Genomic DNA, 26,728 nt, shown 5'->3' with positions numbered 1-26,728 from the left:
TCAGAACACACTATCTCCCCCTTCAGCTAGACCACAACAAGAAACAACCTGCTTCACACAGACAAAACACAGACAAAGAATCCTCACCTTGTGCCAAAAACAAAACACACCAGAAAAGTTCTTCCCCTTTGTATCAGACAAACATCATCTAGCTATAGCTACTCCCCCCCCCCCCTTTTTTAGCCAAAAGAGACCAAAGAGACAAAATAAATGTCTATTTAGTCATTAACCGAAATATCAAAAGTTAAAGGGTTACAAAACCAAGTACATAACCAGCTGTAAGCAAGCTGAGAAACAAATCAACAAAGTAATACCCAAAACACGAAAATCCACCAAAACAACAAAAAAAAAATCAATAGGGACCAAAGTCAAAGGAGCTACTCAGTAGAGCTTGAGCTTACAGCTTCATCAGCACCAGAAATAGAATTGCCACTTGTCTCATTGTTGTTTGCAGACCTCTCACTAGAGGTGTGGGCTTCAGCTTCTTTAGCATGTTCAGTATTTTCACCTTCAGCCCGCTCCAAGCTTGCAATCAAGGCTTCCAACGATTGTTTTCTAGCTGTAGCTACCCTTATCCCTTCACCCAGCTCTTTGTAGGTCTCCTTAAGCTCAGTAATAACTTTTGAGGCTGGCCTTTTCATGGCAGATGTCATGACAATATCCTCGACATGACTGCCTTCAAACAGTTTATAATGCACAAACAGAGCATGTTTTCTTATACTATGCAAGTCATTAGAGCACAGAATACCAGGGTGTTGATTTAAGATAATTCCACAAATCATAGAGGGAAAGGCAATTGATAGCTTAACTGCATTAGTAGATGCATGCTTGATGATTTATTCAAACATAAATCTACCATAGTCAAATTTCACTTTTGTTCCAACAGCAAAAATAAACCTTCCAAGGGTATTAGCAATGGTGGAGATATGGTTGGTAGGGACCCAGTTGGTAGCTCCTTATTTATGCAGGGTTGTGTCGCATTACGCGAAAAACCGGCGGGAAAACAAAATAACAGAGCCGCCACCGTGCGTTATTTATCCCAAAGGAGGGAAAGGAAACGCTCGAAGTAAACCTGGAAAAGATATGGTTTGCGACCAAAGAGAATGGGATCGGGAGTCGGTTATGCGAAGGGAAGGTATTAACACCCTTACGCATCCGTCGTACTCGACGGGATCCACGCACAAAGGGAAGGAATATGGTTGCTACAACAATGCTCACAAACAAACACACTGGCTGAAAGAGACCCAAGAAAACAAAAGAAACTGAACTCGGCAGGATATCGCATCCTGGGCCTACGTAGTCTACCAGGCAGAGACATCAGAGTCGACGTAGTTCGGACGGGGGAAAACGTGCTCGCTAGGATGTCACATCCTATGCATACGTATCTTCTCGGACTAAAGAAGAATCAGAGCACTCGTAGCTCGGCTAACGCACGCCAAACAAAACAACACAGGAAATCGACTGCCAATCGCTGGACTTACGTCAAACTCCACACAAACAGGCAAACATGGAAACCGAATGCCAATCGCTGGACTTACATCAGACTCCGAACCAACAAACACACACAGGAAACCAACTGCCAATCGCTGGACTTATGTCAGACTCCAACCAGAAAAGGAGAAACAACTCACACAAACAAAACAAAAGGGCGCCCGGAGAGATCAGCTCATCTCCTGCCTACGTACCTCATCTGGTATGAGGATCAGGGCGACGTAGTTCCCCTACGCAGGGAAAAAGGACTAGCCTAACCAGATACAAAGGGAGACACAAACTACTAGGGAGACTACGACTCGAGCCTAGAAGTTGTCATGCATCATTGCCCTATGTTAAGGTTTCTACTAACTTGCACAGGAAGCAAGCTAACCTAAACATGACTTGCACAGGAAGCAAGCCAAACTAACCCTAACTTGCACAGGAAGCAAGCTAAACTAAAAAAGCACAAACACACAAGCAGAAATAGCACACATTATATGCAATCAGTTGGCTCAATCAAGGTTAGGTTTTAGACGAGGGGTCATATCAACCTCGACAAACAAACCACTGTAACAGGGTGATGTTAGCTCTTAACCCTAACATTGAGAGTTAGGGTGAAGCAGATGAAATAGGAAATGAGGGGTGTGCCTCACAACTCTTATCCCTGGCCTGGGAGAGCTTCAGACAAATGAAGGTGTGGGAGTTCAGAAAGTTGGAACTCTTCTATCCACATGACTGACACAACAAAGATCTTGGGCTATTATCCACAATGCATCAACACAAGGTGTGTGAGAAAAGTGGATTACACACTGAGTAGCAGGAGATGGACTACACATCTCTTGTATCTGCCAATGCCTCTTCACTTAGGAGGTCTTTGGTATGTACAGGGGACAAAGATAAACAAACACAAGCATTGCCTCTTAAGGAGGACTTCAGACAGGTGCCTGACCAAATAACAGGCCAGGTCTTCCAGACTACATGGAGAAGAGATGTTATACCTCAATGCTCAAGCTATCAAGCAAAGAAAAAGCAAGTTCACAAAGGAACTATAGCAACTAAGGTACCTGAAAACAATCCAACTCAGTCAGTACACAACTCAAACAAAAGTCAAACAGACAATCCAATAGTCAACTGTACATAAACAGACAGACAAGCATCAATGCACAAAGGTGCAAGCCACAAGGCATAAGCACAAGTCTCAAAGCCTACAAAACAATCCAAGGTTAGTCATCAACAAGCAATGGATCAACTCCAATTGAGTGAACATCATTAAGTATGGCAATTGTGCTTTTAACCTGAAACAAAGCTCAAATGTGAGAGGCAAACCACTAGGACAAGGCCCAGGGTCAAAGAGGGAGCAATAAACCAAAACAGAACATGAAAATCGACAATAATCAAGCTTAATCAAATAAGAACAATGTCCAAGTGGTCTCATATCCATAGCATCAACAAAAATCATTTCATAAAGCATTTAGTGCAAATCATGCAAATTCAAAGCTCATAGAGGCAAACAGAATGATCCAATCCACATCAACTCAAAAACAATTCAATAAATCCCAAGAAAAATCATGGCTAAACAGCATTCATCACATGATCATCACACCAAAGTTCAAGTCATTTGGATAAGTGGAAGCATGTCAAATAAATTCCCTAAGGCAAGGCAAGTCAAAACAAGCTCAAAGGAAGCACAAATTCATGCATCAACTTCACACAAGCATAAAACAGAATCCACACATGATAAATGCATCCAATCAAAGCCACAATACACTTCTAAGTGTCTAGAACACATGTGCGAAATTTCAACCTCATAGGATAAACATCAAGAATTTCACAAATCATCTAAGATCAATACTCAACAAAAGTCCAAACATGACTAACCAGCAAATAAAATCTCAAACAAATTGGAAATGCATCCAAAAATTCCATAAAAATTCATGATCAAACTTAACATCCAGAAGAATCAACATGCAAAAAATCAGATTAATTGGCATTCAATAGGCATGGTAAAGAAAATCAACAAGTTGGACAAGAAATGGTGTGACACACATTGTCTCACCTATATTGATCAGATCATATCTCAACAACCAAGCATGTTAAAAATACAAACTCAACGCCAAAAGATCAATCAAAGTGTCTAGATTAAGCCTGTAAATTTTCAGCTTCATTGGATCAACCATCATTATTTCATGAAGGAAAAGGCAAGCAAGGTGCAAGATATGACATGCCAGCATAAACCCTAGACCAAAAACATTTTCAACCATGCACAAATCCTGGAAAAATATCCATAAAATAGAGCACATCATGATGAACATTGTGCAAAAAACCTCACAGCAATTGGACAATTATTCAGGGAGATATGGATTTTTGAATGTAAGGAAAAAACTAAAAAACATAAAATGGCATGGTATGAACATGTGAAGTATAAAGGACTAAAATGCAAGGCAAATATATGGAAATGCACTCGCTCAGTATCGAACTGAGAAGGAATTTGAATCCAAGCGCGCGCCCAATGAAACTCACTGTTTCATTAAAGGTGATGTGGCAGTGCAAACCAATATGGGCCAATCATTCAGCCATGCAATATCCATGCAACCAATACATGATGATAAACACCAAAAACCATGCAAACACGCGCTCAGGAGATCAAAACAGGTTCTGGAAAAGAAAACCTAGGGTTCATGCAACATTCATACGTTCTTCATCATCAAGAACATTCATGTCCAGAAATTGCCAAGACCTATACCACTAGATTCGTCTTCTAACGTACATTAACAATCTAAGCTCACTTTGCCCTAATTCTCACTAACAAGCATGAATCGAGCAGAATAAAGTTTGCACATCAATCTTAAAATCCACATAACTTTCTTATTTCTCAATGAAAATTATCGAAACAAAGCTTAGCATGTTCAGCATGGAAAGATCTGTCAAAATCACATAAACATTTCAAGAATTTCAAGATTCGAATTCCAACCTTCAAAGAGATGCAAAATCGGATTTGCAGTTTTCAGGCCTTGTGATGTTGAAACAGTTGCTCTCCAATGATCCAGTAGATGAATGGATGAAGGAATGTTGCTCAGTTGTGCTTAATGCAGCTCAAATCCTCACTTGCCATTGATGAAGCTTGCTTTGACAGATCCAAAATGTGCACGAAATCCTTGAAATATTGCCTCAACCTTGTTCAAAAATGCTTGTGGAGGATGATTTGATCAAGAACCAAGCAATGTTTGTGAAGAAATTCACAGGAAAAGTGAGAGCAAAAGTTTGAAGAGATTTTGCTAAATAGATCTAGATCTGAGATTTTGATCTGTTAATGCTGAAATCTGTTAGGGTTTCACTTATATATCATCCGTTAATCAAGTTCTTAATCATGTTCAGCCATGTGGTAAGTGGAATTAGTGAAAACAAGTGTTTATGCAAAATTGATATTTCCACCTCTATGCATGGTATGAATGGAACAGTACACGAAATTGGGCCTAAATCCACTCAAAATTCTGTTGGTAAGCCAATGGAAATGTTGCCAAGTGTGAACAATGCATTATTTTAAGATTTGAAAATTCCATCTAAAAAATCAAGTGAAAAATCAAAAAAATATGTGATGAGAATGCATGGCTTATGATGCATGATTTGGATAGTGTATGTTAAGACATGAATGTACAAAAAAGAACCACTCTATTTGGCCTTTTGGTGTGAAAGTTATGCACTTGTGAAGTTCAACTTGACTTGGCAATGATTGATCCATATCTTTTCAACCACACATGAGAAATTCATGTTCTTGGACTTTTTGGAAATGGGAGAGCAAGATCTTAAACTTTCATGTTGGACAAAATTTCATTTGGAGCTTGCTTGATGATGTAAACTTGAGGAGAAAACCTTTCTATTTTTGGCAATTTCCAATTACAGGTCACTTACTATTTTTGGAAACTTTTCATCTGACCTCAAATTCTTCATTGTTGATGTTTGCAATGTCAAATGAGACTTGTATGGACATGAGTGAGGCCTCTCTAACCATCTCCCACCTTCAAATCCATGATTTCATGCACAGTTGACTTTGGTTGACTTTCTAGGGTTTCAGATGAATTTCAGCTTGACTGTTGAGCTTTGATCATCCAATCTTTGGCCAAACCACTTCAAAATGATCCCTATGTCATGTGAACTCAATGAACCAACCCTAGGGCTTTGCTTCAATAGGAAATGCACTTGCTTGCTTGCACAACTAGATCTCCAGACCAGTCTTGACTGATGACTTGCACTTGGGCAAAGGACAATGCAATGCTATGCAGTGGACAATGCAATGCTAATGACCTAAAATGAAAATGTATGTACAAAATGGGAGGTGCAAATTTGAGGTGCTACAGCTGCCCCTATTCAATCAGCTGGGAACCTGAACGGATGAGAGCAACGGCTGTCAGACTTTCAAGGTACACAGGGATTGAATACCAAAGAACTGTAGAAATTTGCACTCTGCGGGATATGATACCAAAAAAAGCCAAGTCATTTACCGATGACGGCTGCACGATAACTTCAGGAAAGCGAAACCATTTACCGATGGCTAAGTACTGGAAATTTGATATTTACCGATATCAACTTCAACAATACCATTTACCGATGGCTGCTGGGAAACATCTTGATATTAAAAGGAAGCAAGACCATTTACCGATGGTGGCTTCAAAGCAACTTGATATTTACCGATATCAACTTCAGCAAGACCATTTACCGATGGCTGCTCCAACTGGGGACTCGATATTTACCGATATCGAAGAAAGCGGGGCCATTTACCGATGGCGTCTCCACCTGGGGAGGAAAAAAGATATTTGCAATTGGAATCAGACAAGACGTTTACCGGCGACACCTGGGGATTTTTGATTTTTATCAAAAAGGAAATACGTACGACCAGACATTTACCGATGACTGGGATGAGACTCGATGTTTACCGACATCGAAAGATGATGTTTACCGACATCCAAAAACGACCAGACATTTACCGATGACTGGGGGGAAATACTCGACCAGACGTCAACGGACGAAAGGGAGAAGCTCGACGTTTATCGACACCAACGGAGAGGTGAACACTTCACTGGGGAAGGAAAAACAAATACTTGCAACCGTAAACCAGATAGGACGTTTACCGACGACTCTACTGGGGATCTCTAGCTGGGGAATTATCAGACATTTACCGATGACTGGGGAAAAAACTCGACGTTTACCGACATCGAAAGGTGATGTTTACCGATACCAAAAAATGACCAGACATTTACCGATGACTTGGGTAGGACTAGATGTTTACTGACACCGAAACAATGGTGTTTACCGACACCAAAGAGAGAACACACGCGGGTGCTAACATGACACTTACCGGTATCACAAGAATGACATCTTCAAAACGTCAAGGCAAGGCTAACCACTTGCTGGGGATCTCACTGGGGAGAAACAAGCTTTCCGTTTGCGGACGGGTGAGGAAATAAACCTCTTTGGGGAATATCAATCCTGACTGCTGTCAGGAGCAACTGTAGCAAACGTGCTGTACAGATGTTGCACAAATGATCCGCCTCTGTCGGGGATACGATCTGGTTAGGTTTAACACATGAATGCACATGTTTGAATTTTTCTATGGCGTAATGCTCCATATTGAATGGAAATGCTACGCGATTTGAGGATGCAATGATCACTATATGCAAAATGCAAATGATGAACTCTCCGCTGGGGAGCCAACTGATCAAACACTCCAACTCTGTGGGGAGACTCTGTCTGAGGAATACTCTGTGGGGAGAGCACCGACTTCTCACTCGTGCTGGAGCAATAACACTGTTGCTAGGGGAAAGATCCCAATCCACTCGGGGGGACTCCGCTTGGGGAACAATCAATACGACTTCGCTGGGGGATAAACAAGGCGACTTCGCTGAGGAACCATCCATACGTCTCCACTCGGGGAAAACAAGGCAACTCGCTGGGGAGTAATAAGGCAACTTGCTAGGGACAACCAGGCGACTTCACTGGGGAGAGTCAACCAATCCACAAGTAGGATAAACTCTGCTTTGGGAAATAAAAGCTACCCCGCTGGGGACAACCCATCCAATCCACAGATAGGATAACTGCTGGAGATAAATTTCTTTGAACCCGCTCCACTCGGGGACTCACTGAGGAAAATTATCAACACTCATCTCTGCTCGGGAGATCTGCTATGGAAAGCAACTCTGTTGGAGATAACACACCACTCTGCTGAGGAAATGCGTACTCTGGTGGGGAAAGTAACATATCAAACTATGTGCTGGGGAGAAACATCCAAAACCCTGCTGGGGACAGGCACTCACAACCACGCTAGGGATGGTGATACTTCAAACCAGACTGCTGGGGATACAATATTCTAACTGACACCTCCGCTGGGGATACAACATCCTTCCAACTCAGTGGGGATCTCAACTAGGGAAATATTCGCTGGGGGAATAAACCCACTTCCAGGCCTGCTGGGAATAAGCAATTCTTATATCTGCTGGGATAGAAGACACTATCCAAAGGCGTCTCTGCAGGGGAACATAGCTCTGAAAGCTCTCATACTTGCTTGGGAAACATCTGCTGTGGGATCGTCTGCACAGATGACAACCTGCAAAATAGCACAACAACATGCCCCAGGGGATACATGGACAAGATACGCTCAAGTGTCCTCAACATTCAAAATGATTTTCAAATGTTTCATCTTTCTGCAAGTTGTTGTTTAGCCTTCATGTTTTTATATGCAATGTTTATCAAAAATTCGGACGTTTTTGCAAACAAAACAGTAAAATAAAAACAAGAGAGCTATTTATCTGAATAACGACTTTTATTGATTGAAAATGGCCTGAAAAGGCGAATACATCGGGAAGCAATTCCTAGAAAGAGGTAATTGCGCACAAAAGGAAAATAAACTATCCTAATGGCAATGTGAACACGGCATCCACTATTTCCCAACTCTGTTATAACTCACAGATCATCAGCTTTCCTCAACTTCCTTGCGTTCTGAGAAGAATGATTGGACCGATCACATCTTTCGAGATGGCAGGCGATGAAGCGATATGAAGTACATATAACTCAGACTGTAGTCTTCGCTCTAATCCCTTTTTTGCCTGGATCGCCCTTTCGGGTTTTCAATCCACCGGGATACCCATTCTTGCCTAAGCCGCCCTTGCGGGTTTTCGACTTACCGGGTGTACAAATTCTTTTCATTTTTATCCCTAATTTTTGCCCGAACCTTTTTCTTTCTGTTTTTTGGTTCGCCGGGGTGCCCTTTTTTGCCTGGACTCTTTTATTCTTTTTGTCCAGCGGGTCAATTTATGCGAAGTATTTTTTGACTACATCTGAGTTAACAGGGGACGGGAAATCTTCACCATCCATAGTTGTAAGCATCAAGGCTCCACCGGAGAAAACCTTCTTCACAACATATGGACCTTCATAATTAGGAGTCCACTTGCCCCTGTTATCTGTACCGGGAGGAAGGATCCTCTTCAAAACTAGATCACCAGTTTGATAGCTTCGATGACACACTTTCTGATCAAAGGCTCTCTTCATCCTTCTCTGATATAACTGCCCATGGCATACAGCTGCTAACCGTCTCTCTTCGATAAAGCTCAACTCGTTAAACCTTGTTCGAATCCACTCGGCTTCGTCCAGCTTGACATCTAACAAAACCCTCAGAGAAGGGATCTCCACTTCAACAGGTAGAACCGCTTCCATACCATACACAAGGGAGTAAGGGGTTGCCCCGGTCGACGTACGTACTGAGGTACGGTACCCATGCAAAGCGAAAGGCAGCTTCTCATGCCAATCCTTGTACGTAACGACCATCTTCTGCACAATCTTCTTGATATTCTTGTTTGCCGCCTCTACGGCACCATTCATTTTTGGTCTGTAAGGAGAAGAATTGTGATGTTCAATCTTGAAATCTTTGCAAAGCTCTTTCATCATCTTGTTATTGAGATTCGAACCATTGTCAGTGATGATTCGCTCAGGAACTCCATAACGACAGATGATTTCTTTCTTAATGAACCGGGCAACCACTTGTTTGGTAACATTAGCATAGGAAGCTGCTTCCACCCACTTGGTGAAGTAATCAATCGCGACCAAGATGAAGCGATGTCCATTAGAAGCAGTAGGTTCAATCTTCCCAATCATATCAATGCCCCACATGGCAAACGGCCAAGGCGAGTTCATGACATTCAGAGGGCTTGGTGGTACATGCACCTTATCAGCATAAATTTGACACTTATGGCACTTCCGAGCGTATTTGAAACAATCGGATTCCATAGTCATCCAGTAATAACCGGTTCTCAACAGTTTCTTGGACATTGCATGACCACCAGCATGGGTACCAAACGAACCTTCATGCACTTCTTGCATCAACATGTCTGCTTCGTGTCTATCCACGCATCTGAGCAAGACCATGTCAAAGTTTCTCTTATACAACACATCATCCTGATTCAAATAAAAACTTCCAGCTAGCCTTCTCAGGGTTTTCTTGTCATTCTTTGACGCACCTTCAGGATACTCCTGGCTTTTGAGGAAGTTCTTGATATCATAGTACCACGGCTTCTCATCAACAACAACAGACTCGGCTGCAAACACATACGCAAGCCTCTCGAGTCGATTCACCGCAACATGTGGCACATGATTCCACCAATGAACTTTGATCATAGAAGATAAAGTAGCCAAGGCATCAGCCATCTCATTCTCATCTCGGGGGACATGATACAACTTCACCTTCTTGAAGAACGTCAGTATTCTTCTGGTGTAATCTCTATAAGGAATCAGATGCGGCTGGTTAGTATTCCAATCTCCATTGACCTGGTTGATCACTAGAGCGGAATCTCCATAGATGTCAAGAGTTTTGATTCTCAGGTCGATGGCTTCTTCTATCCCCATGATACAAGCCTCATACTCAGCTTCGTTGTTGGTGACGTCAAAAGTCAATCTAGCAGAAAAGGGTATATGTGCACCTTTGGGATTAATCAATACTGCCCCAACACCGTTACCATTCATATTCACGGCCCCATCAAACATCAGTGTCCACTTGTCATCAGGATCCGGTCCTTCCTCGACAAGAGGCTCTTCGCAATCTTTCATCTTAAGATACATGATGTCTTCATCGGGGAATTCAAACATCATCGACTGATAATCATCAATCGGTTGCTCGGCAAGGTAGTCAGACAGAATACTACCTTTGATGGCCTTCTGCGATGTATACTGGATATCATATTCTGTTAAAATCATCTGCCATCGAGCAACACGCCCGGTGAGAGCCGGCTTCTCAAAGATGTATTTTACTGGATCCATCTTAGAAATCAACAAGGTAGTATGGTTCAACATATACTGCCTCAGTCGGCGAGCAGCCCAGGCCAAAGCATAGCAAGTTTTCTCAAGCTGTGAATATTTGATTTCACAGTCGGTAAACTTTTTGCTAAGGTAGTATATGGCATGCTCTTTTCGACCAGACTCGTCATGCTGTCCCAATACACACCCCATCGAGTTCTCAATCACTAATAGGTACATTATCAGTGGTCTCCTTGGTACTGGAGGTATAAGGATTGGAGGTTTCTGTAAATACTCTTTTATCTTGTCAAAAGCTCTTTGACAATCATCATTCCACCTGATTGCTTGATCTTTTCTCAGCAATTTGAAAATTGGTTCACACGTGGCAGTTAGGTGAGATATGAACCTTGCAATGTAGTTCAATCTCCCTAAAAACCCACGAACTTGCTTTTCAGTTTTCGGTTCAGGCATTTCTTGAATAGCTTTGACTTTTGCTGGATCAACCTCAATCCCTTTCTCACTAACAATGAAGCCTAGCAGCTTCCCAGATCTCACACCAAACGTACACTTCTTTGGATTCAGCCTCAGTTTGAACTTTCTCAACCGATCAAACAACTTCTGCAAGTTAACCAGATGCTCCTCTTCTGTCTGCGACTTCGCAATCATATCATCCACGTACACTTCAATATCTTTGTGCATCATGTCATGAAAGAGAGTCGTCATAGCCCTCTGATAGGTAGCACCGGCATTCTTCAGCCCAAATGGCATCACCTTATAGCAGAACGTGCCCCAAGGCGTAATGAATGTCGTCTTTTCCATGTCCTCTGGCGCCATCTTAATCTGATTATATCCAGAGAAACCGTCCATGAAAGAGAAAACCGAGGATTGAGCCGTATTATCAACCAATACATCAATGTGAGGTAATGGGAAATCATCTTTCGGACTCGCTCTGTTCAGATCTCGGTAGTCGACACACATTCTGACTTTGCCATCCTTCTTCGGCACGGGAACGATGTTGGCCACCCACGGGGGATAACTGGTAACAGCCAGAAAACCCGCATCCCACTGTTTCTGAACCTCTTCCTTGATCTTGACAGTCATATCAGGACTAGTTCTGCGAACCGAAGGACACTCTTCTCTGAGGGGTAGTCAATGCATCACAATGTCGGTATCCAACCCAGGCATATCCTGATATGACCAGGCGAATATCTCCACATATTCTCTCAACATCTCAATCAGCCTCCTCTTGACAGAGTCCTCTAAAGCAGCCCCAATCTTGATCTCTCTTCTGGCGTCCTCAGTACCCAGATTAACAATCTCCAACTCCTCCTGATGAGGTTGGATGACCCTTTCCTCCTGCTTCAGCAATCTGACCAATTCTGCGGGGAGTTCACAGTCTTCCTCACTCTCCTCTTCAGCTTGGTAGATGGGATTATCAAAATCATACTGAGCCATAACAGAATTGTTCATAGTGGATTCCGTGATATCTCTTCTGCATGTTTAATGCTTTATTTTAGAAAAAAGAGTTCAAGAAAATCACAAAAACAAAAACATTGCCATTTTTATTGTTTTGAAAAAAATGAAAACAAAAATAGAAAGACAGGGATCACAAAATTTGATTGCAAAACGTCCTTTATTAATGATAATCATTAAAAACATGATGAGGCCCTACAATGAACCACTACGCCTTGGGCAGAACGTAGGGTTTTCATGCAAAATGTAAAACAAAGGAAAATTACTTTGTCTGAAGAGTAACTTGGACCACTTCTTCAGCCGTCCAGTTGTTGATAGACTCCCCTGGTGCACACGGGCGAACCCAGTTGTCTAGATCGCAATCACTGTCACAGTCTTCACTACCAGTTGCAAAGACGTCACCGTGGTTCATCAGCCCAACGCTGGTAAAGGTCTCGGACCCGTCTGCACACTCTGCTCTGCTTGGATAGGCTCATAACCAATGCCAAATTTGTCTTCTTTGACAGGCAAATCTACTATTTTGCCTCAGCCCTCAGCTTTGCCCGAGTCAACAACCTCTTTGGCCTGCTTGTATAAAGCAATCGAAGCACCCGGCTTTCTCTGATCAGCGAACGCCACCTTCTCGAGGGCAACAATCTCGAATGCCTGGCATAAGGTTTCATGGATCTCGCCATCCACCTCTACATATTTGAACGAGGATAGGTGACTCACCAAGATATCTTCTTCGCCACACACGGTCACAATCTGACCGTTCCAGACATACTTGAGCTTTTGGTGGAGAGTCGACGAGACTGCCCCTGCTGCGTGAATCCACGGACGCCCCAGCAAACAACTGTAGGCGGGCTGAATGTCCATAACATAGAAGATGATGTCAAAAACCTCCGGACCTATCTTCACTGGCAAAGTGACTTCACCAAAAACAGAACGCTTGGATCCGTCAAATGCACGAACTATCAGGTCACTCGGAGTGAGCACAACTCCCTCAACATCAATCTTACCAAGGATCTTCTTGGGCAACACATTCAAAGACGAGCCAGTGTCTACCAGCACGTGCGACAAAACAGCCCCCTTACACTCCATCGTGATATGCAAGGCCTTATTATGGTTACGTCCTTCAGGCGTTAAGTCTAGATCTGTGAACCCCACACCATGCCTGGTGCTCACGTTAGCCATCACACCCTTCAGTTGGTTGACAGAAATCTCTTGGGGCACGTAAGCCATATTCAGCATCTTCAACAAGGCATTACGATGTGCCTCAGAGCACAGCAGCAAAGAGAGAATTGAAATCTTGGACGAAGTTTGATTAAGTTGATCTACAATCTTGTAGTCACTTTTCTTGATTATCTTCATGAACTCTTCCACATCCTTCTCAAATGAACCCTCAGGCATCTCCTTCTGAGCCGGTTCCTCATCAACGACAACCTGTTTTCCCTTTGACTTGGCAGAAGCCTCAACATTAGCGTCCCTCAACGGTTGAGGAGCAAACAGTCGTCCGCTGCGAGTAAAGCCTCCTGGACCACCAACATTGTCCACAACGGGACTCACAACCACAGGAGTTTTGATTGGTGCACTGATTGTCACAGGCGCTTGATTCAATGGCTTGACCCGATTCTCAACCCTTCTGTTGCTACGGTAAGCACTGTCATATCTCCACGGAACAGCCCGACTGTCAACAGCCCTTCTGACCGGAGCGACGATGGTTGTCGGATTACTGGCAGTAACTGGTGCAGAGATGGTAACTGGACTACCACTGGTTGTAGGCGCACTAACAACTCTTTGCTCACGTCCTTCAGACGGTTTGAAATATATAGTGACAGTTGACACTGCCCCATGATCTCTGACAGCCCGACTGAATTGCAGACAACCCTCGTTCATCAAACCCTGAATACCAGCCCTCAACTAGTCACAACCATTATCTGACCCAGCACAGTCAACACAGTCTTTATCACAACCCGGGTAGACACCCCCATTCAGCAAACGGCCCTTGACAACTGACAGAGAAGTCTGAACATCGTCCACACTGACAACCAAATCCTCAGCTTCTACCCTTTCAATGCAGTTCACCCGATGAGCACCATTCGGCGGCATAGGGTTATTAACAACATTCGGCACAGGAGCGAAATTGATAGTTTTGGCATCAATCAGGTCCTGGACTTTATGATGAAAAGCCCTGCAATTCTCTATATGGTGTCCCGGCGCACCAGAGTGAAAGTCACAACGCACATTGGCATCATACCCAGGTGGTACTTTTGTCAACGACGCCATGGTCCTTAGTTCCACAAATCCTAGCCTGAGCAACTCCGGCAGTAACTCAGCGTAGGTCATCGGCAATGGGTCGAAACGTCTATCAGGCATCCTCTGCCTCGGCTGATACGGACGTTGTTGTTGTTGTTGTTGTTGTTGCGGCATTTGTTGTTGAACTCTCGGTTGTTGCGGTTGTTGACGAGGTTGAGGTGCCGGGATGGTTACAGCAGCAACCGGGCGATACTGGTTTCTGTTCACACTTCCTCTGTACACATTCCCTCGGTGCTGTACAGCATTGGTTTCACCCTCTCTCCGGCGAGGTGCCCCAGCAAATGGTTTCTTAGACGATGAAGAACCCACATCTTGAATCTTACCAGCCTTGATCAAACTTTCAGTTCTCTCACCACAGATCACCACGTCTGAGAAACTACCGAATGGGCAACTTCCCATCCGATCCATGAAAACACCTTGAAGAGTACTGATGAACATGTCAGTTAATTCCCTCTCCAGCATAAGGGGTTGTACTCTTGCAGCCAGTTCACGCCACCTCTGGGCGTACTCCTTGAAGCTTTCACCAGATTTCTGACAAAGACTCTGTAGCTGAGTCCGGCTAGGCGCCATGTCCATGTTGTGTTTATACTGCCTCAAGAAGGCTTCACCCAGATCCCTCCAGCATCGGATAGAATCTCTCTTCAGTTCCATGTACCAATCCAAGGAAGCCCCAGATAGACTATCTTGGAAAAAATACATCCACATCTTTTCATCATCCGTGTAGGCAGAGATTTTCCGATAATAGGCCTGCACGTGGGTGCGAGGGCAAGAAGTGCCGTTGTACTTGTCAAAAGACGGCGCCTTGAATTTATAAGGGATTCTCAAACCTTCCACCAACCCCATATTGGTAACATCAAAACCGAGAGAATTCTGACATTCCATAGCCCGGATCTTCTCAGCAAGGGCATCAACTTTACGATCCCTCTCATCAACCCTTCCTACAACGTCTTCGTCTTCACTGAGCAGAGTGAACATGTCCTCTTGTCTGTCAACAATCGGAGCAGGATTACGGGCCGGAGCACGTACTACTCTGGCATTAACAGTCTCTGGAGCAATCGGTTGACCGTTGACTCTAATACCCCTCAACTCATCACCCACAGCGTAGTTGTTGATGGGAACAGCAGCAGTAGCGTTGTCATTGATCGGGCCTCCCTCTGGCAAAGCGGGATTGACGGGTGGATTTGCAACCTCTTGTCTCTGAACCAGGGCTCGAAGTTCTTCTTGACCTTGCGCAACCCCTTGCATCATATGCATGAACTGGGCCATGTTAGCCCTCATCTCAGCTAACTCAGCTTGCACTTGATCCATATTCCTTTGATGATTCAACCTCGTTGAGTAGCGATGTGGACGTTGATCAACTATCCTGCCTAAACACAGGAACCAAAGTGAGAAGTCACGAACAAGAACACCTGCTATGCAAAATGATATGAGTATGATGCTAATGATGCATATGATGCACATGATATGTTCATTTCTCAGGCATTCAAAGAGCCTGGTTCATCCTCAAAAGATGGCAACCTGCGACAAGAACAATGCAGAAGCACAGAAACAACATACACAAGAGTGATGAGTACAAGGTGAAACCAACCACCTCATCTATAGACAAGAACAACAAAAGATCATACCACAAAGTCAACAAAGATCCACATAATCGGGGTACAACAAATGAATCCCATGCAACAAGCCTGGAGGTGATTCTCAACATGAACAACAAAAATATAAGCTAAGACAAACGGTCTCCCGGAATGAGAGTCTTCAAGTACTGACACTGGTCTATCAACAGGTCACACTCTGAACATTCTGGCAAAGGAGTGATCTTCTCCTTCAGTTGTCTTCTGAGCTCTACAACTTCTCCTCCAAGATGGTTCTCTGATGCCTGTCTCAAATCTACCTCTTTCTTCAACTGGATGTCTTTGTCTCTGAGTTGCTTCTCCAAGTCTCTGATCTTCTTCTGATAACTGGCTTCAGCTCTCTGCAGCCTCAAGCACTCCCGGTGTTCTGCATCTAACATGGCTTCCATCTCCTCGTAGGATCTCTTCTTGCTTCTCAATCTACTAGCATCTTCTCCCTGCACTCCTCTGAGTTGATGAGCCAAGTTCAACCTATCAGCTTTGGCTTTGTAAAGCTCCATCTGGGTATCTTGCTCCTTCTCTCTCAAACGGCGATTTTCCATCAGGGCTTGCTTGTAGTGCTCAGCAGGCACACTCTCAGCAAGGATCAAAGGTGGTTGCTCCTGCAACGGCTCCATCCTATCATAGGGTAACAACAAAGTCTCCACTCTCTCCTTGACCCACTCAGCGTAATCAGGCATAGCAATGGCAAACTTCTTCCTTAAGACAGATCCATCCTTCACACCAATAGTTTTCCAAGCTCTTCCTATCTGCTCCAATCTAGCTGGGTCACTCTGCTTCTCAAAATACACACTTTCAGTTATCTCAGCATCAAGTGGTCTTCCTTTCATCACAAACCCTAACTGGCGAAGAGAAAGAACCGGGTTGTAATTGATGCAACCCTTAGTCCCTATGAGTGGCACATTCTGGAACTCTCCACAACTCATAATAACATTCCGCACATCCATCCGGTATGACTGCCATCTGATATCATACGAGGTAAGAGACATAACCCTCTGAGTCCACTTATGCGTGCTCTGAGCATCCACAAAAGGTCCACTGACTGGCAGGAGAGACAAGAACCATATGAGTAAAAGTGGGAGACAATATCTAACAGCTCCACCCTTACCATGCCTACTGTGAATAGCATAATAAGTGTCAGCTAACAGAGTAGGAAGCAGGTTTTCTCCAAGAAAGATAGTGACTACAGCATAGTCCACAAAGTTGGGCATACTCGGGAACAAGACAATCCCATAGATCATGATGGCCAACTGAGCATGAAAAGCTTCCCAATTTCCCTTCTCAGCTTCCTCTCTAGCTACCCTCAACAAGAACTTCAAAGGCAGACCCACAACATCCCCACTGGACTTCCAATTATCAACGACTTCCTTGACACTCAGATGAAAAGCTCTGGCAACAACCCTAAAGTCAACCTCCTTAGGCACATCCAAGAAAGGAACCTAATACCGGATCGGGACACTCAGCAAAATGGAGTACTCCTCAAGAGTAGGCGCCAACTGATAATCCTGAAAGGTGAAGCAACGAAGCTCTGGGTCGTAGAACTGTAGAAGAGTCTGCAACGACACTGGATCTACCACCATCTTCAGCAGTGTCAGAATATCCCCATACTGGTCAACAAACCCTTTACCACTGGTCACAAGGCTGCTCAATTCTATCAACGATGTCAAAGGCTCACGGTGAAAGCTGTAGGAACAAGTCTTCCGCTTCAACTCTGGGACTGTTGCCATCTCTATCAGTGAATAGACTTTGGAATGTACCTGAGAAATGATATGCATGCAGAGATTAGCTTTTTTTTCTTTTTTTTTTCTTTTTTTTTCATTTTTTTATTGCGTATTTTTTTGAAAATAAACATGCTATGATGCAAATGATGCAGACAAGACTGGCTGGCTGTGTATCTCGGAGCACAGGACCAATGCTTCGGCTTGATCTCGGAACCACAAATCCATCTGAAACCCCAAAGTCATCTGAGAAACTGTCATCTGAACCCAGAGTCACCAACAGGACCACAAGTCACCAACTGTACCTGTAATAATGATCATTCCCTCCCCACTCACGGGTGTCATCTAGGCCAGGGTAAGGTCGAGAGAAACGCAACATAAATAACCTTTCACAGAATATCATCATATACACACCCGAAGTATGTAACGATAATATCCCATCAGGGTCTGAACTGCTCGTGATGTCAATGTTCCGCTAAGTGGCGCAATACCACCCGCTTCCCATGAATCACTCTATTCCTAAGTATCCTAGATTTCACTCATGGCCTGGGTATTGGGCCTTTTACCTCAAGTAACTCCCACCCCAAACAGAGCAACACAGCACAGCCAGATGAACAGATGAATGTGAATGAATGCAAACATAAATGCAAACAATAAATGCAAACAATAAATGCAAACAATAAATGCAAACAACAAATAAATGAATGCAATAAATAACACAGCAAACAGCAACCAAAACCCTAACCTAGAGAGCGCTAGGAGAGACTCGCTTAGGGAAGATGGACCAGCAAGAGGTCAACTTCTCGATATTTCCCCACAGAGTCTCCAGCTATCGCATTACGCGAAAAACCGGCGGGAAAACAAAACAACAGAGCCGCCACCGTGCGTTATTTATCCCAAAGGAGGGAAAGGAAACGCTCAAAGTAAACCTGGAAAAGACATGGTCTCGCGACCAAAGAGAATGGGATCGGGAGTGGTTATGCGAAGGGAAGGTATTAGCACCCCTACGCATCCGTCGTACTCGACGGGATCCACGCACAAAAGGAAGGAATATGGTTGCTACAACACTGCTCACAAACAAACACACTAGCTGAAAGAGACCCAAGAAAACAAAAGAAACTGAACTCGGCAGGATATCGCATCCTGGGCCTACGTAGTCTACCAGGCATAGACATCAGAGTCGACGTAGTTCGGACGGGGGAAAACGTGCTCGCTAGGATGTCGCATCCTATGCATACGTATCTTCTCGGACTAAAGAAGAATCAGAGCACTCGTAGCTCGGCTAACGCACGCCAAACAAAACAACACAGGAAATCGACTGCCAATCGCTGGACTTACGTCAAACTCCACACAAACAGGCAAACATGGAAATTGAATGCCAATCGCTGGACTTACATCAGACTCCGAACCAACAAACACACACAGGAAACCAACTGCCAATCGCTGGACTTATGTCAGACTCCAACCAGAAAAGGAGAAACAACTCACACAAACAAAACAAAAGGGCGCCCGGAGAGATCAGCTCATCTCCTGCCTACGTACCTCATCTGGTATGAGGATCAGGGCGACGTAGTTCCCCTACGCAGGGAAAAAGGACTAGCCTAACCAGATACAAAGGGAGACACAAACTACTAGGGAGACTACGACTCGAGCCTAGAAGTTGTCATGCATCATTGCCTTATGTTAAGGTTTCTACTAACTTGCACAGGAAGCAAGCTAACCTAAACATGACTTGCACAGGAAGCAAGCCAAACTAAACCTAACTTGCACAGGAAGCAAGCTAAACTAAAAAAGCACAAACACACAGGCACAAATAGCACACACTATATGCAATCAGTTGGCTCAATCAAGGTTAGGTTTTAGTCGAGGGGTCATATCAACCTCGACAAACAAACCACTGTAACAGGGTGATGTTAGCTCTTAACCCTAACATTGAGAGTTAGGGTGGAGCAGATGAAATAGGAAGTGAGGGGTGTGCCTCACAGCTCTTATCCCTGGCCTGGGAGAGCTTCAGACAAATGAAGGTGTGGGAGTTCAGAAAGTTGGAACTCTTCTATCCACATGACTGACACAACAAAGATCTTGGGCTATTATCCACAATGCATCAACACAAGGTGTGTGAGCAAAGTGGATGACACACTGAGTAGCAGGAGATGGACTACACATCTCTTGTATCGGCCAATGCCTCTTCACTTAGGAGGTCTTTGGTATTTATAGGGGATAAAGATAAACAAACACAAGCATTGCCTCTTAAGGAGGACTTCAGACAGGTGCCTGACCAAATAACAAGCCAGGTCTTCCAGACTACATGGAGAAGAGATGTTATACCTCAATGCTCAAGCTATCAAGCAAAGAAAAAGCAAGTTCACAAAGGAACTATAGCAACTAAGGTACCTGAAAACAATCCAACTCAGTCAATACACCACTCAAACAAAAGTCAAATAGACAATCCAATAGTCAACTGTACATAAACAGACAGACAAGCATCAATGCACAAAGGTGCAAGCCACAAGGCATAAGCACAAGTCTCAAAGCTTACAAAACAATCCAAGGTTAGTCATCAACCAGCAATGGATCAACTCCAATTGAGTGAACATCATCAAGTATGGCAATTGTGCTTTTAACCTGAAACAAAGCTCAAATGTAAGAGGCAAATCACTAGGACAAGGCCTAGGGTCAAAGATGGAGCAATAAACCAAAACAGAACATGAAAATCGACAATAATCAAGCTTAATCAAATAAGAACAAAGTCCAAGTGGTCTCATATCCATAACATCAACCAAAATCATTTCATAAAGCATTTAGTGCAAAGCATGCAAATTCAAAGCTCATAGAGGCAAACAGAATGATCCAATTCACATCAACTCAAAAACAATTCAATAAATCCCAATAAAAATCATGGCTAAACAGCATTCATCACATGATCATCACACCAAAATTCAAGTCATTTGGATAAGTGGAAGCATGTAAAATAAATTCCCTAAGGCAAGGCAAGGCAAAACAAGCTCAAAGGAAGCACAAATTCATGCATCAACTTCACACAAGCATAAAACAGAATCCACAAATGATAAATGCATCCAATCAAAGCCACAATACACTTCAAAGTGTCCAGAACACATGTGCAAAATTTCAAGCTCATAGTATAAACATCAAGAATTTCACAAATCATCTAAGATCAACACTCAACAAAAGTCCAAACATGACTAACCAGCAAAGAAAATCTCAAACAAATTGGAAATGCATCCAAAAATTCCATAAAAATTCATGATCAAACTTAACATCCAGAAGAATCAACATGCATAAAATCAGATTAATTGGCATTCAATAGGCATGGTAAAGAAAATCAACATGTTGGACAAGAAATGGTGTGACACACATTGTCATACCTATATTGATCAGATCATATCTCAACAGCCAAGCATGTTAAAAATACAAACTCAAAGCCAAAAGATCAATCAAAGTGTCTAGATTAAGCCTGTAAATTTTCAGCTTCATTGGATCAACCATCATTATTTCATGAAGGAAAAGGCAAGCAAGGTGCAAGATATGACATGCCAGCATAAACCCTAGGCCAAAAACATTCTCAACCGTGCACAAATCCTGGAAAAATATTCATAAAATAGAGGACATCATGATGAACATTGTGCCAAAAACCTCACAGCAATTGGACAATTATTCAAGGAGATATGGATTTTTGAATGTAAGGAAAAAATAAAAAACATAAAATGGCATGGTATGAACATGTGAAGTACAAAGGACTAAAATGCAAGGCAAATATATGGAAATGCACTCGCTCAGTATCGAACTGAGGAGGAATTTGAATCCAAGCGCGCGCCCAATGAAACTCACCGTTTCATTAAAGGTGATGTGGCAGCGCAAACCAATATGGGCCAATCATTCAGCCATGCAATATCCATGCAACCAATACATGATGATAAACACCAAAAACCATGCAAACACGCGCTTAGGAGATCAAAACAGGTTATGGAAAAGAAAACCTAGGGTTCATGCAACATTCATACGTTCTTCATCATCAAGAACATTCATGTCCAGAAATTGCCAAGACCTATACCACTAGATTCGTCTTCTAACGTACATTAACAATCTAAGCTCACTTTGCCCTAATTCTCACTAACAAGCATGAATCGAGCAGAATAAAGTTTCCACATCAATCTTAAAATCCACATAACTTTCTTATTTCTCAATGAAAATTATCGAAACAAAGCTTAGCATGTTCAGCATGGAAAGATCTATCAAAATCACATAAACATTTCAAGAATTTCAAGATTCGAATTCCAACCTTCAAAGAGATGCAGAATCGGATTTGCAGTTTTCAGGCCTTGTGATGTTGAAACAGTTGCTCTCCAATGCTCCAGTAGATGAATGGATGAAGGAATGTTGCTCAGTTGTGCTTAATGCAGCTCAAATCCTCACTTGCCATTGATGAAGCTTGCTTTGACAGATCCAAAATGTGCACGAAATCCTTGAAATATTGCCTCAACCTTGTTCAAAAATGCTTGTGGAGGATGATTTGATCAAGAACCAAGCAATGTTTGTGAAGAAATTCGCAGGAAAAGTGAGAGCAAAAGTTTGAAGAGATTTTGCAAAATAGATCTAGATCTGAGATTTTGATCTGTTAATGCTGAAATCTATTAGGGTTTCACTTATATATCATCTGTTAATCAAGTTCTTAATCATGTTCAGCCATGTGGTAAGTGGAATTAGTGAAAACAAGTGTTTATGCAAAATTGATATTTCCACCTCTATGCATGGTATGAATGGAACAGTACACGAAATTAGGCCTAAATCCACTCAAAATTCTGTTGGTAAGCCAATGGAAATGTTGCCAAGTGTAAACAATGCATTATTTTAAGATTTGAAAATTCCATCCAAAAAATCAAGTGAAAAATCAAAAAAATATGTGATGAGAATGCATGGCTTGTGATGCATGATTTGGATAGTGTATGTTAAGACATGAATGTACAAAAAAGAACCACTCCATTTGGCCTTTTGGTGTGAAAGTTATGCACTTGTGAAGTTCAAATTGACTTGGCAATGATTGATCCATATCTTTTCAACCACACATGAGAAATTCATGTTCTTGGACTTTTTGGAAATGGGAGAGCAAGATCTTCAACTATAATGTTGGAAATGGGACAAAATCCATGATTTCATGCACAGTTGACTTTGGTTGACTTTCTAGGGTTTCAGATGAATTTCAGCTTGACTGTTGAGCTTTGATCATCCAATCTTTGGCCAAACCACTTCAAAATGATCCCTAGGTCATGTGACCTCAATGAACCAACCCTAGGGCTTTGCTTCAATAGGAAATGCACTTGCTTGCTTGCACAACTGGATCTCCTGACCAGTCTTGACTGATGACTTGCACTTGGGCAAAGGACAATGCAATGCTATGCAGTGGACAATGCAATGCTAATGACCTAAAATGAAAATGTATGTACAAAATGGGAGGTGCAAATTTGAGGTGCTACAGGTTGCATACTTGACAGTCAACTTCCCAGCAAGAAGGTGCTTTTTAACAGGCCAACCTTTCACCTGCCTAGCTGTAATCTCTCTACAAACCTCATTGTCTGTAACTTCTAATTCACCTGCACCCTCATTATCTCTGCCTAGAAAATTATTAATAATAGTAGGAGAAAATGTTATACACTTACCCCTCACATACACCTTGCAGAATTCCTTGCTATTCTTATCAGAAATGTCCTCAGGAATATTAACAATAAATTCCTTAACTAAACATTCATAGCATTGAGAGAACCCAACAACAATCTTCAACAGCCCGACAGCTTTTATCAGGTCCATGACCTCCTTGACATCAACAACATCTTTTCCCAACTCCCTTTCAACAGCTACCCTTCTCTGAATCACAAATTTCCACTTCGCAGCTCCATCCTCAAGATGGAAGGAGATGTTATCCAAATGAACAACAGGGACTTTACCAAGAGACTTCCTAACAGTGGTTTTCTTCACAAGAGATATGTCAGGGACATCTTCCTCAACATCCTCTTCATACTCAGAATCATCTATGACCTTCCTATTCTTCACTTCAACCTTGCTCCAAGATTTGGAGGGACCAATACCAACAGTCTTCTTAGCTTTCCTAACTGACATAAGTTCAGCCATAGATCTTCCTTTGCGAGTCTTCATGCGTGTATCCACACTTGCCTTTAGGTGATGAAGTAAGCTTTCCTCTTGATCATCAGAGCTACCATCATCTAGATCAATCACAACATTTGCATCATCATGCTTCTCAGAGTAGGAAGGATTGGCAGTTTTAGATGCCACAAATTTTCCTTTTTCAGACACGGTTTTCCGTAGAGAGCACAACCCTTCATTAACCTAGTCCTTCTCAGAACTAGAGGAATCGTCATCCTTACCACTATGTTGTTCAACCTCAGGAGAGGGGTACATTTGAGAAAGGGGAGTAGAAACTCCCTTCACAGAGTGTCCTTCATTAAGGATTCTAGTGACTAGGTCTCTTATAACACGATCAGTGTGGTGTTTGTCTTCCTTAGAATTAGTGGCAGGAGTTGAACCAGAAGGAATACTAGAGGAGTTACCTTGATTGGAGCATGCAGAAGCTGAGGCATCAATGGGTTGGTTCAAATCAATGGCCTTGCAGGGAATAACAGAGAGAGGAACAACATCCAAAATCTCATCATCGGGAATGCCCATGGGAGGAGCACTAACCTTTTGAGTAGACTTAGTATTTTTAGAAGCAGATGTATCTTGATGTTGTGACATTTTGGAGTTTTTATGGAAAAGGTACAGTTGCCCTAGCAGAGGTTTATGAAGAAGGAGCAGGAAGATGGAAGTGTTGGAGTAGGTAGTGAGGTTATGGGGGTAGCGTGTGAAGACAAAATAGATGGTATTTCCAAAACAAGGTGATGATTTACCATAATGGGGGCACTTTATTTTAGCCACATAGACACTAATTTGCTTACTTTTTCCACTCCATATTAATTTCTACAAGTCTTCATAAATGCAAATCCCTAATTTTCTTCTCAGGACTTCAAACTGATTTGCATCCAAAGACTTTGTAAAAATATCAGCTAACTGCATCTCAATAGCAACATGCTCTAAGACTACAGTCTTATCCTCCATAAGTTCTCTAATAAAATGGTGACGTATATCAATATTTTTGGTCATGCTGTACTGAATAGGATTCTTTAAGATGTTTATGGCACTCAGGTTGTCACAGTACAATGTCATGACATCTGGTGAGACATTGTATTCAGTCAGTATTTGTTTCATCCACACAAGTTGAGAACAACTACTTCCAACTTCTATGTATTCAAATTCAGCAGTAGACAGAGAAACACAATTTTGCTTCTTACTAAACCATGATATTAAATTGTTCCCCAAGAAGAAGCATCCTCCTTATGTGCTTTTCCTATCATCAACACTTCCAGCCCAATCAACATCACAATATCCAGACAACACAAATTCAGATCCATGAGTGTATAGCATCCCATAGTCACAAGTTCCATTGAAATATTTCAGGATCCTTTTCACTTAGTTTATATGGCTCACCTTTGGTTCAGATTGATATCTAGCACATACACCTACAGCAAAAGCAATGTCAGGTCTGCTTGCTGTAAGATATAGCAGACTCCCTATCATGCTTTTGTAGAGACTTTGATCCACACTGACACCATTTTCATCTTTAGAAACTTTCAGATGAGTAGGAGCAGGTGTCCTCTTGTGGCTTGCATTCTCCATCCCAAACTTCTTAATAATATTCTTGGCATATTTACTTTGAGATAGAAAGATAGAATCTTCCATCTGCTTGACTTGCAGGCCAAGAAAATAGGTTAGTTCTCCAACAAGGCTCATTTCAAATTCAGACTGCATTTGCTCAGCAAAATGTTGAACCATTTTACTTGACATCCCACCAAACACAATATAATCCACATAGATCTGAGCAACCATGATCTTTCCTCCTTCATCTTTGACAAATAAAGTCTTATCAATGTCTCCCTTTTTGTATCCATTGTCATGAGAAACACTGTGAGTCTCTCATACCAAGCTCTAGGAGCTTGTTTCAACCCATAAAGAGCTTTCCTCAACTTATTCACATGCTTTGGAAGATTTGGGTTTGTGAATCCCTTCGGTTGTTCAACATATACTTCCTCATTCAAGTAGCCATTTAAGAAGTCACTTTTCACATCCATTTGGAACAGTTTAAACTTCAGAATACATGTCACTCCTAGCAATAATCTAGGACTCCATGCGAGCTATAAGGGAAAATGTTTCATCAAAGTCAACTCCTTCAACTTGAGTGTATCCTTGTGCTACCAATATTGCTTTATTTCTAGTAACCACACCTTTTTCATCAGATTTATTCTTGTAAACCCACTTCGTTCCAATAAAATTTATTCCTTCAGGTCTTGGAACCAATTGCCATACTTCATTTCTCTTGAATTGGCCTAACACTTCTTGCATGGCATTGATCCAGAATTCATCAGTTAAGGCTTCTCTAACATTCTTAGGCTCAATCTTGGACACAAAACAGGCATGTGAGATCACTTCCCTTGATCTAGTGGTGACCCCTTTATTTGGGTCTCCTATAATGAGATCTTTAGGATGATCCTTCTGAATTCTGATAGAGGGTCCCTTATTTACTTGATCAACTTCAGGTTCAACTTGAGTGGACTCACTTTCACTACTTTTTTCCAGGAGTTTAGTTGGGGCATCATTCAGAAATGTTTCAACATCGTCTTTGACATCAGTCTCTTGATCATCAACAACAACATTGATAGATTCCATCATAACTTTTGTTCTAGAATTAAAAACTCTAAAGGCCCTACTGTTTGTTGAGTAGCCCAAAAATATTCCTTC

The 26,728-nt window shown here is 42.4% G+C and overlaps 1 protein-coding gene across 1 annotated transcript; it reads right to left on the bottom strand.

Moving 5' to 3' along the window:
- Positions 1 to 218: 218 nt before the first annotated feature.
- LOC127137402 (uncharacterized) lies at positions 219 to 24,631 on the bottom strand. The gene is made up of 5 exons (XM_051063867.1): positions 24,448 to 24,631; positions 23,542 to 24,180; positions 23,370 to 23,496; positions 402 to 672; positions 219 to 287 (listed from the first exon to the last, which is right to left on the bottom strand). Exons 1-5 carry the CDS (start codon positions 24,629 to 24,631, stop codon positions 219 to 221), a joined length of 1,290 nt encoding a protein of 429 aa, XP_050919824.1.
- Between the last annotated feature and the right edge of the window lie 2,097 nt (positions 24,632 to 26,728).

This window comes from Lathyrus oleraceus, chromosome 4, assembly GCF_024323335.1.
Source record: "Lathyrus oleraceus cultivar Zhongwan6 chromosome 4, CAAS_Psat_ZW6_1.0, whole genome shotgun sequence".
Taxonomy (NCBI): domain Eukaryota; kingdom Viridiplantae; phylum Streptophyta; class Magnoliopsida; order Fabales; family Fabaceae; genus Lathyrus; species Lathyrus oleraceus.
This window is presented reverse-complemented; position numbering and strand designations above follow the sequence as displayed.